Consider the following 12,500-nt stretch of genomic DNA (forward strand, 5'->3'; position numbering starts at 1 on the left):
TTATTTTTTTTTTCTTCTTTTTTACGCATAAGTGAAGCACTGCTGTAAACCTTGAACACTTAACATATGTCATTTTATTTATCACCACAAAGGACATGAGGTGAGTCACAACAGCATACTCCTGAATTGTTACGTTGTTTGTAGACTTTTAGCCGTCCGTCTTTACTTCACATCCTTACACTAATTTCGTACGTGTGTACTTATTAACCTCTTTGTGCAGTGTTTGTTGAAAATGATATTTATTTCCATTTGATTAAAACCACTATAGTCATTGTCTATAAATTTATGTGAGATTTTCTCAATATATGTGTTCTTTATTTACATTTCAAAATTCAGGTTAGAACAGTAGTTTAGGATCAGTTTTAAACTAGGATTTTTTTTTTTTTTTTTTTTTTTTTTTTCTATCTTAAGGAAAATGTAGGATTTTGTAGAAATCAAACATTTTGACATATTTTTTTGATTAATAGATTGTATTATAACAGAGCACCACTATGAAAACTTCTGTACATATGACTTTTTTTTTTTTTATTAATCTGTCATGGTGTGAGTGGAGATGCTTTTATTCTTGACATTTTTGGCATAAAAAAAAAAAAAAAAAAAAAAATCAGGCGGACACAGTAGTATTCCGAGAAGTGCTCAAGATAGAAATATAAGCAAACCTTGATCATTATAACTAGCCTGACAAGCTTCAGATTACTGAAAAAGTTTTGCCAAGGTAATGAATGCCAAAAACCAACACACTGTTCATAACATCAGAACACAAACTACGGGAAAAAGCTCAATTTTAAATTTTGTGGTTTGATTTTTGAAAGCTCCACAGAACCCATGAGAAGAGTAAGTATCATGTGCATGAAATGTTCCCTATAGTTTATATTTACCTTATGTTGCTAAACCTTGTGGAACAGTCTGTTCAGCTGAACACATCTAAAAGGTTGTAGTAGTTGCAGATCAGCAACCTATAGCTTGTAATTGAATGCTTTATTAACACTTCAAATGCTTGGTATTTCAAGTACCTTTCTCATTGTGACATCATCGTAAAGTATTGTGGATCAACAGAACTGCAACACAGACTCACCTCTTTTGTTTTGCATCAGAGGGTATACTTGTCTGTTATTGTATGTTAGCATATCTGTGTATTTCACTTGTTGAAAGTGTAATAGCTATTCTCAAATGTCAACACTTGCAGTAAACCTTTAATGTTTTATTGGAGGTAAGATTACACAAAAATGTAATATTTCCAAGAGATAGGCAAAGAGTAGACATATTGTATTTTCCTCTTTTATATATAAAAAAAAGGGTTTATTGAATAAACTAACATTGATACAATTTCATGTCTGCAAGGAACTCTTTAATAAGGGATTATCAAAAGTTGAAGACAGTGTTACTTTTTCAGTGTTTAGATGTGATTTCTACATGCCAACCCTACATGCCAGTTGATATTGCTTTGGAGGGCAACGTCTCGTCCACTTCCTCAGTTTATTTTCATATACAGTTTTTGGGCTGGCATGCTTCATATTTTTGTATGCTAAGTCTGTGTCGTTATTGTTCTTTTTTTTTCGTTTTTATTTTTATTTGCATGCTGACATGTAGAAATACATAAGTGTTGTTGAATTGGAAATTGGTTCAATTTGGTGAAGGAAAAAAAAAGTGTTTGCTCATTTGTGAAGCTTTCAAGATACATGAACTTTTTTAATGTAAAATGTCATTCCATTTTTAATCACAGTTGCCCCATATACATTTGGAAAATAAAATTATGAAAGTGTAATATATGCTATGAAGTGATTTTCGCCCTTGTGAGATTGGCAGTTTTTTATGATACTTTTTTTTTTTTTTAAGCTTTGCTGGAATGTCAATTTTTCTTGTATTATAATTGACTGGGTTATTTTCATTCTTAAAACAAATTTTATTAAGACTAAAATATCTACTTTATCAAAAATTATTTTGAATGGAATACTAATTTTACTTCATTATAGGGTTGGCATGTATTTTAATATTGATATATTAAAATGTGCTCTATAATTGTGTAGTTTCCCTCATCTCCATTTTTTCTCCTTGCTCTCAAACTCAATTGGTTGTCTTTGTGTAAAGTACAGTTTTCAGAATAGTTACATGTTGCCGAGAGATGTTTGCACTAGATATATTTTGATTTGCTTTGTAGGGTGAATGGAGTGTGTCTCTACCACCGGGAACGTTGGTGAAGGTCCTGGCAGACTTCACGGCCTTGAGGGAGGATGAAATCTCAGTCAACAGAGGAGAAGTTATACAGGTATGTCCTGACTGAGGGGAGAGATGTGCATGGTGTTTAAACTAACCTCTGATACTTTGTTTCATGCTGCTATTTAGTTTTAAAGGTTTTAATCTGTTTAGGCTCTACTTAATTGTTTGTTAAGAATAGAGTAAGTGCAGGGGTGGACTCAAGTAATTCCTCTTTTCAGGTGATTTCATCAAACGCTCTTCGTGGCTACCTGGTTCACAGAGCAGCCACCAGCAACAGTCCAGCAGCTGAGGGTTGGGTTGCTGCCAATGTCCTTCTTCCTTCAGCACACCCCGATGCGCAGATGACCCCTCCAGCATCACCCACGCACGTCCCTGCCCAGTACGAGCCTCTAGGCAAAAGACAGTGGATGAAGTTCCGGAAACCATCCTTTTCTAAGAGAGATTCCAAAGATTCCCATCCTCCCCCACTCAGACGAGAGGAGACAGTCCATGAACTCCCAAGCATGCGGTCCCTCACATCTCGGCCTCCGTTGCCCACCCGTCAGATGACAGTGTCGCTCATTAATCCTTATCATGCGGATAACAGTAGTGATGTTAATAATCGTGTATCAGCTCGAGATAAACCTCCTAGTGGATGTGTGCCAGCATCACCAGAATCTCCAGTCAGAATAATATCGCCTCTACGAAATGTGACTGTTTGTCCTGGGGAACCTGCAGAAATGGTGTGCACAATCACTGGTGCTGGTCTCTGGGCTGAATCAACCACAGTGGCTTGGGCTGGCCCGCATGGGCCGTTGGTTGACCCACGCTTTGAGATGGAGCAGCACCGAGATGGAACTCTGAGGCTCCATGTTGGAAGTTGTCGCGTTACAGATGCTGGTGAATACACCTGCACCATCACCTGTGGAGGGTATTCCATCGCCTGTTCAGCCCGCATCAATCTGTCCCAGGGTAAGGACCATAGCTATTCTAACGGCCATTCCTAGAAATAGGAGTACTGGATTTGTGCTGGTGTTGGCTGAATTGACTGTATCTTGGAACTCACCATTTTATTTCAATAAAATCTAAAATTTCCTCCAGAACCAGCAATCATGCAGATGGTGTTCAAGAAACTTTTTATTTTCCTATCCTCCTGATATTGTTTATACCTAAATAGATGATCTTGAAGTGGAAGTTAACGAATAATCAGCAGGAATGAGAAAAACGTTCTGCAAGATGTTGGGTGAAGTTAATAAGGTAGTTAAACATGCTTACTGGCAGTAGAGCTAACCTAAGTGGTAAAGTGTCAAAGCAGCAACGATAGTAGTGTGTGAAGTGATGAAAGATATCGTAGCTCTGTATGTCATACTAAATGCGTTTCATGACAGCATGAGAGACCTGTTTAAAGTCCAAGTATTTCAAATTTATAATAGAGATCCTAAAGTCTTTTCAGCAGATATGATAATCATAAGCTTTGTCTGTTGTATGTTAGAGAGAACAACTGAACTGTATTGTCTTTTATAATGTAAAACTGTATTATTTAGTGAGTTGAATTTTGTCAAAGTTTCTCCCAAAAATATATCTTTTAGAAGTAAATTAGTGACAGTAATTCCTATGGAATTAACGTGACTGTAGATAAGATGTAAATGGTTATGTTGTTATAAGAATGTATTTTTTATAGGTTATGCTGACCTCCATTCATTGTGAGTCGTGATTTGATTCCAATAATGATTGCATGATATGAAACTGAAGTCTTTAGTTGGTGTAAGATAGAAAAAAGCTCAATCTCACTCTCCCTCCCTTTCATAAGTCTTATCCAAACATACAAGACACAATTCTGTTACATGCATTCATGTACGAAGTACCATTAATGTCAAAATCTCAAAAAGGAAGAAAAAAATATTAGTTCATCTTTTCTCATTGTGGTTTGGAAAGGAATTTGCAATCTCCATGAACCGAATCCTTTTTTTTATCGTGATTATCATGGTTCAATAGCTTTACGCATCCATTACTAAGGTTGCACAGACTAAACTTAATCTGCTTCTGCATGTTTTCCATTTGTCCCTTCATTTCTCATTGCATCAGGTTAAGGTAGCTTATATATATATATATATATATATATATATATATATATATATATATATATATATATATATATATATATATATATATATATATATATATATAAAAAATGTTTCACCATAAACTGTTACTGACTTCCACTGTTGTTAGATTCCTATGATTATAGTCATGTGGAATTTATGAAGTATATTTCATCTGAATTTAGGAAATATTGACAGTTTTTCTTATTATTATTCTCTGGGTTTATGCATTTCCTGATTTTAGGTTGTATGTGCTTTACACCCTCCAAATTTTGAAGAAAGTTGTATCACAGGAAACATTTGATTCCAGGAAAAAGGGAATAAGAAATTTAGCCCCAAGTTCATAGAAGTTTTACTGAATCTGGTGGTTAGTTCTTACTTGAATTAACTGTATATAATCCTATAAATTGTTGATATATATATATACTTCCTGTAAATATCCAGAGCATTTACATTCCTTTTTAATACCATCTGAGTTGACTGGTAATGTTTGTCACATAACTTTTGAGTATAATGAGAACTGCATTTGTCCCTCTCTTGGTTTATTTGATTCTCTGTCATTTTAATAATCTTGCAATTCCCCCCCCCCCTCCCTTTTTTTTTCAAGACATACAATGAGCAGGTAAACTTCTTACATTAAAGTACAAAATTTGAATTATAAATATATGTTCTGTTTTACAATGAGTGTCTAACATCACAAAATTCTTTTCATTATAGAAGAAAGTCCTTATTTCTGTGTTTGTCACTTCTTAGGACTATTTAGATCCTACCTTAGCTGTACAGAATGCCCTTCAAGCAAAGATGGATAAAGACGGACTAAAATAAAACTACCGTCAAAGTGTATGAGTCAGTGAGACATACGCTGCAAGCAGTCAGACAAGTTTTTTTTTTTTTCTCTTTCATTTCGTTTCTTTTCTTTCTTTTTTTCTTGTTTTTTTTTTCTTGCTCTTTTCTTTTCTTGTTCGTTTTTTTTATTTTTTTTTCTTGTTCGTTTTTTTTTTCTTTTCTTTTAGATATGATTTTAGACTTGGAATAAAGATATGTTTTTGTATATGCATATTTGTATATGTATATGTGTGTGTGTGTGTGTGTGTGTGTTGTGTGTGTGTGTGTGTGTGTGTGTGTGTGTGTGTGTGTGTGTGTGTGTGTGTGTGTGTGTGTGTGTGTGTGTGTGTGTGTGTGTGTGTAAATTTTTATATATATATGCATATATATATATATATATATATATATATAAATATATATATATATATATATATATATTTATATATATATTTGGTTGTGTGTATATATATAATGTACACACATACATACACACATATATACATATATTCATTTATATACATATACATATATATATATATATATATATATATCATAATATACATATAATATATATATATATACATATATACATATTATATATATATTAATATTATATATATATATAATATTAATTATATATACATATATATATGTGTGTGTGTCTGTGTGTCTGTGTGTCTGTGTCTGTGTCTGTGTCTACATACATATACATATATATATACATTTCACACGTATCACACACACACACACACACACACACACACACACACACACACCCACACACACACACACACACACACACACACACACACACACAACACACACACACACACACACACACACACACAACACACACACACCACACACACCACACACACACAACACAACACACACAACACACATACACTAATACAACATAACACAACACCACACACACACCACACACACACAACACAACAACACACACAAACACACACAACACAACACACCAACACTTACACTACAAACACACACACACACACACACACACACACACACACACACACACACACACACACACACACACACACACACACACACATTTGTGTGTGTGTGTGTGTGTGTATTACTCAGACCCCATTAACGTTACTTATTTATTGTATCTAAAGTGTTCTTTTATAAACTTCCTCAGTCTGTAAATTACATGATACTCCTTTCAGGCATTCCTCTCTAGATTGCATGGCTCTTCAAGTATAAACCAATCTTAGCATCAGTCACTTTAGGCAAGGTGAACAACATTACTCTGAGTTGAGTTAATCAAAATTGTACACAAATGTTGCACGAGAGAGGTGGTCTCTTTTGGTGCCAAAGGTTTCCTCAAGATTTTCCTCTAGATGTTTAGTGTAAATATTGTATATTGTATGACCACAGACGTCAGCATCTAGAGCTGATCCGATGATATTGTATGTAAGCCAAGTCAGATACATTTTTTTATTGTATTCCTTAGTTACAATAAATTATTTTCCAAGTAACACTTTATTCCAAATGATAACCGGTTCCTTAGAAAAATGTTTAGTAATGGGAAGCCTGTAAAATAGAGAATTACATTAATATCAAAGTGAAGGATGAAACTATTATGTTTCAATCACAATGTTGGCTCCATCATCTAAGATTCTGAAGATACATATTTCTGATCTCCACAGATGATTAACCACATCCACAGTAAACTCCTATGAATACATAGATGGATATGTTATAATTACTTACAATAGTATATAATTGGTCATGGATAACAATAGTCTATAATTGGTAGCTGATAATGACTTGATAAAATTTTGCTTCTATCTTCATATCACCACAAGCTTGGTCATAAAAGGATTACATGTAATAATTTACAAGAATTGAATCAGCACAAATTACTTGCTGTAAGAGATAAAGCTACAGACCAGTTATTTATCATTACCAACACACTAATCAAATATGTTTTATAAAAGTATGTACCAGTTTATGGAAGTGACATGCATACAGCATACAAAAATCTCCACTGAAACCAGCCAAGAGACAAGAATGATGTTTACGGATTGCTGTAAAATATGCACCAAGGGACAAATACAGCACCTGTGACGGTGATGGTGTGCTTGGAAGTAAGGAATGCTGCATGGGAAAGTCCTCTCTCCTTCTCTGAAGATATTTTACTAATTGTGTGTTTGCTTTGTCTGCAAAGTACTGACTATTTTTTTCTGGTTTTGTAGTATATATTGTCTAGAAATTTACAGATCTAATAAACATACATTTATCATACCAGCAGTTCTGAAAGTTGGGTGGGTGAAGAATCAGTTTTTCTTGTCATACAAAACTACAGTGATATAACCAATTATTGGATGTATATTGTATCCATCACTTCTGTGGAGAAATCAAAGAGATTTCTTATATTGACTTGCAATTATGATGAAATACCATTGCTGCATTTTTTGATACAGAAACTTTTGATTCTCAATTGACTATCGATATTTACCAAGGGAGTGAAAAGCCAAAGAAGTTATTGATAATTATAGCAGTAATGCTAATGATGACCAATTTATGCAGTATTACTATGATCATTTATTATTATTCATCTTTCAGTGATAACAAAGATTAAACCAATAGTTAAAATAAAGATGAAAGTAGAGAAATGAGATACAGTTCCAGTACCATGACTGAGATTCTTTTTTTTCTTTTTTCTTCAAAACATTGATTACAAATTTTTGTTTCCTTTGAAAATATTTTTTGTAGTTTGGTCAGATTATTCTAAAGCTGTGTTTGAGTTCAGCCCACTTGAAAAATGTGTGCCATCCTGAGAAAAGGGAAAAGTTTATTAATCACTGGATATACGTGTGTGTGTGTGTGTGTGTGTGTGTGTGTGTGTGTGTGTGTGTGTGTGTGTGTGTGTGTGTGTGTGTGTGTGTGTGTGTGTGTGTGTGTGTGTGTGTGTGTGTGTGTGTCTTCCTCTCTCTCTCTCTCTCTCTCTCTCTCTCTCTCTCTCTCTCTCTCTCTCTCTCTCTCTCTCCCCTTTCTCTTCTCTTTCTCCTCTCTTTCTCCTCTTCTCTCTCTCTCTCTCTTCGTCTCTCTCTCTCTCTCTCTCTCTCTTCGTCTCTCTCTCTCTCCTCTCTCTCTTCTCATCTCTCTCTCTCTTCTCTCTCTCTCTCCTCTCTCTCTCTCCCTCCTCTCTCTCCTTCTCCCCCCTCTCTCTCCTCCTCTTCTCCCTCTCCTCCTTCTCTCTCTCCTCTCTCTCCCTCTCTCTCCTCCTCTCTCCTCTCTCTCTCTCTCTTCTCTCTCCCTCTCTCTCCTCTCTGTCTCCTCTTCCCTTCTTTCTCCTCTCCTTCTCTCTCCTCTCTGTCTCCTCGTCTCCCTCTCTCCCTCTCTCTCTCTCTCTCTCTCCTCTCTCCATATAAATAGATAGATAAATGGATACACGTATAGACAGCCAGCCAGATAGTTGGGTCTTTATTTATCTATCCATCCCTCCCTTCTACATTTTTTCTTCCTCCTCTTACTTACCTTACCTAACTTTACCTTACCTCCCCTTCCTTCCCCTCTCTGTTTATCTATCTATCTATCTATCTATCTATCTATCTGTCCGTACATCCATCCATCCATTTCCATCCAATTTGGATATATCGGAGGCGACGCCCTATTGCGTTCCCGCCATAGACAAACATGTTATCAAGCCGCACGTTTTATCACTTGACGTCGACGAGCCTGTAAGCTGGTTAACATCTCGTAACAACATTTACAACAATAAAAAAACGTTCTTTGGGCCTTTAATTTTCGACTTATGTTTGTAATAATAATAAAAAAAAATCCTCTGTACAGTCTTGAATGTGTTTGCGAGGAAAATGTGAAAGATATGGGTAGGCTATAGCTTTTGAAAATGTGAAGTAGAAGGAATGAAGAAATGATGTTCATACTATCTATTAATCACAGTATTTTTTTTTTTACAGTAATACCAATTCAAGAATAAAGTACGGCTTCTTAAACCAGATTATCATAATCACTATGCCTCATGCAAAGAGAGAGAGAGAAAACTGTATTCTTAATGAAAGAAAATTAAACAATATAACTTTATCAATTAAGGAATTGTAAATAAATAACGTTATTAACTTGCCACCCTCTGATCATCTAGTGCCTGCTTTGTAAGGAGAAGTTGCCATCCCAGTATCCCAGATGGCGCTCGAAGCACTTCTTAAAAATGATTCATTATATAGAGCTGTTTGTCCTTTTTCTGGCCTAATTAACACCAAAATATAGTATATAATATACTTGTAGGCTTTATACTAAAATACTGACTATTACTTCAAGTCTGCGGTCTATTCGTCTGCAACAAAGGTGTTCTGCAGCTGGAAGCATTTGGCATCATGTTTACTAAATTTATCACAGAGTGTATTCAATAATGTGGAACTTTCTCTTTTAAAATACAAAAGATAAAAAATATCCGACGAAAAAAGTCATAAAAAAATTATTTATATGAATACAACTGCCTGGAAAAGCTGCAACACACTCGGTTGCATCACATGGACAAGAATCTAACGCGTGGCAGAAGACAGGTCCTATACTTGTCATTATTTTCTGTTACTGTTGCAGCATTTTTGAGATGAAGTATTAAGTATCTATTGAATTATCAAGCTAATTGATACTGTCTGTCTGAATCAAATATATCGGGCCTTAGGAAAACTGGCCATCATAAAGTACAGTAAAATGACTTCAGCATTCAATGCTAGGAGAATTAATAAATGAGCGGTTGCCCACATAAAAGATAAATATATATAAATAAGTAAATAAATAAAAGATAAAGATAAAGAAAAGGGCGCTAAAAATTATGAAAAGGTGCTGAAAACGCCAAGGTGCTAAACAATACAATTTCGGCGCTAGATGACATAAAAAAGCGCTAGATCTAACGTCGAAAGCGCTAACATGTCAACTATGTCGGCCAATGGCGGGAGACAATATTGTGCCACTATTTTTCTGTCAAATAAATTTGATATCTCATTATAAATTAAACTTTACGATTACATGCACCGAACGTAGTTAATATTGCACGACAAACGTAATTATTGACAAGAAGCAAATAATATTAATCCAACTTTGAAAATTATTAATTATCAAGCGTGATACAATCCTTCCAGTTTGCCCATATTTCTACAGAATTTAAAAATCCGAATACAATTTAAAATTTCCGATCACTTATGATTATGTAAATGATGATCAATCCTGAATGGGTAAAGTAATTTATACCCTGATTAAGACTGCAAACTTGAGAAGCAAATACTTATACTCAGAGTATAAGAAATATCATAATCAGCCATGTAATGATCATGATATATAAAAAAACCCTTGCCCGCCGCAGGATGACACCTGGGGAAGGGGCGTGGCCTCCTACATATCCAAACTGAACACACTACTAATTCTGTAACGACATAACGATCAATTCCAGTCGAACATATATAATAGTAATGCGTTCGCTTTTGTTTTACATTTTTCATTCTATTTTATGGAGGAGTTATTATCATGGGAGAGAGAAAGAGAGGGAGACCTAGGGGAACTTCAGCCAGCAAAACATAAGATAGGTTGTTCAACAGAGAGAGAGAGAGAGAGAGAGAGAGAGAGAGAGAGAGAGAGAGAGAGAGAGAGAGAGAGAGAGAGAGAGAGAGAGAGAGAGAGAGAGAGAGAGAGAGAGAGAGAGAGAGAGACAGAGAGAGAGAGAGAGAGAAAATGGATGACCATGACAAAGGGAATGAGAGGGAGAGTGAGTGGACCTTCTGCCAGCGAACCATAAGATGGGTTGTTCAGCAGAAAACACGGTGGCCTCCGGGATTTTTAGTACCACGTGTAAGCTGATAGAAAATATACGTTGTGGTGTAGCTGAAGACAAAGCGATTTACAAATGATGCAGTGTACAAATGAAAATGATGTAGTGGAGTAGCTGAAGACAAAAAAAAAAATTACAGAAAGCGACGATGGGGTTCAAGATGTGTTATGAGCAATGGCAACTGCAACATTAAAACATATAGGGCAGCGCCGTGATGCCCGAAGAGTAATGTGAAAATTGCACAAATTTGACAAATATTAGTAAGGGGCATTTAGGATTTATTGCATGTAGAATTATTTAATTGTTTATTTTCATAATAATTTTTATATATTTATTTTATTTTCCTGATTTTTTTTTTTTTTTTTTTTTTTTTTTTTTTTTTTTTTTAAGAAATGTGTTAAGGTGTAAATAAATTAACTACTCCGAGTGGAATATTTGTTTATTGATGACATTACCCAAATGCAGGGTACAATCTCAGGTTGACGGTAATCGTTGCATGTCCAGAGGCCACAAGTAGTACGGTTGCACATTGTCCGTGACAGGCATAATAAAAATATACATGTCTACGCATATACTGAAGAGAATTAGCAACGTCATCTCGTTCAGATCGAAGTTCTAAAATCTTTGACAATGATTTTTGCCGTTCATTTCTTCCCTCGTTGCATTCTTAACGCATAAACTTATCTTTCTTTATACCTTGAGGACTGACGATGAAGAAAGAAAAGAAAAAAAAGAAAAAAAGAGAGAAAAAAATATATTTATGCATATATATATATATATATATATATATATATATAATATATATATATATATATTATATATATTGATAGATTTTACAACGCGAAGAATGATGATAATACATTATTTCCCAAGCAGTGGAGGAGATCATAAGAGTTAGAGGCTGCGGGGATTTTAATCACTGCATTCGACAGGGGAAACTACTGACTTGCTTGAAGCTGAGAAGATTATATCACTTGCAAATCGGATTAAAATTCTTCAAGCTGTAGACATGAATGAGGGCTGACTTGATATTAAGCGGGTGTAGATATGACACAAATTTCTCAATAAATCATATAGACGACAGGCAAAATAAAGACCTTTTCAGCACTTAAATGGGAAAGTTACGAGTGAGGTATTTTGCAGGAATCTGTGTTGAATAGTATTATGCCAGTCAGTTATATTCTTTGCTGTGAAGTTCTATGTTAATCCCTTAATCGTCGATAATATGAGAAGAAATTCATTTGTATCAAATATGTTAACAGGGACACTGTGTACACTGGTTGTTTCCATGGCGGGGGAAGTCAGTGATCTCTCATTCAGAGACACATGTCACATGCAGGTCATTTATTCCTTTCACGCAGATGTACCATAGTTATGCATTACAGTAACCATGTCATTAACTCCTCAAGCAGTGCAGACCAAACCGATAACCTCCTCTATGATCGAGAAATACCAGTGATTTTTGAGAAATTGCTATAAATAAACCTTTGATAATTGCACCTTAATATGTGCAAAGGTAACTGAGAGAGACAAACTAGAATGGAGAAATTTTA

General features: G+C 35.0%; 1 protein-coding gene across 1 annotated transcript in view; it reads left to right on the forward strand.

Annotated features, from left to right (window-relative positions):
* LOC119580185 (triple functional domain protein-like) overlaps positions 1–3,329 on the forward strand; it is a gene marked incomplete in the record, with an annotated part of 172,916 nt that extends 169,587 nt beyond the window's left edge. The window contains 2 exon segments of the mRNA XM_037928184.1: positions 2,159–2,266; positions 2,436–3,329. Of these exon segments, the coding sequence (XP_037784112.1) occupies positions 2,159–2,266; positions 2,436–3,203 (876 nt within the window).
* Between the last annotated feature and the right edge of the window lie 9,171 nt (positions 3,330–12,500).

This window comes from Penaeus monodon, chromosome 2 (assembly GCF_015228065.2).
Source record: "Penaeus monodon isolate SGIC_2016 chromosome 2, NSTDA_Pmon_1, whole genome shotgun sequence".
In the NCBI taxonomy this organism is placed as follows: Eukaryota; Metazoa; Arthropoda; class Malacostraca; order Decapoda; family Penaeidae; genus Penaeus; species Penaeus monodon.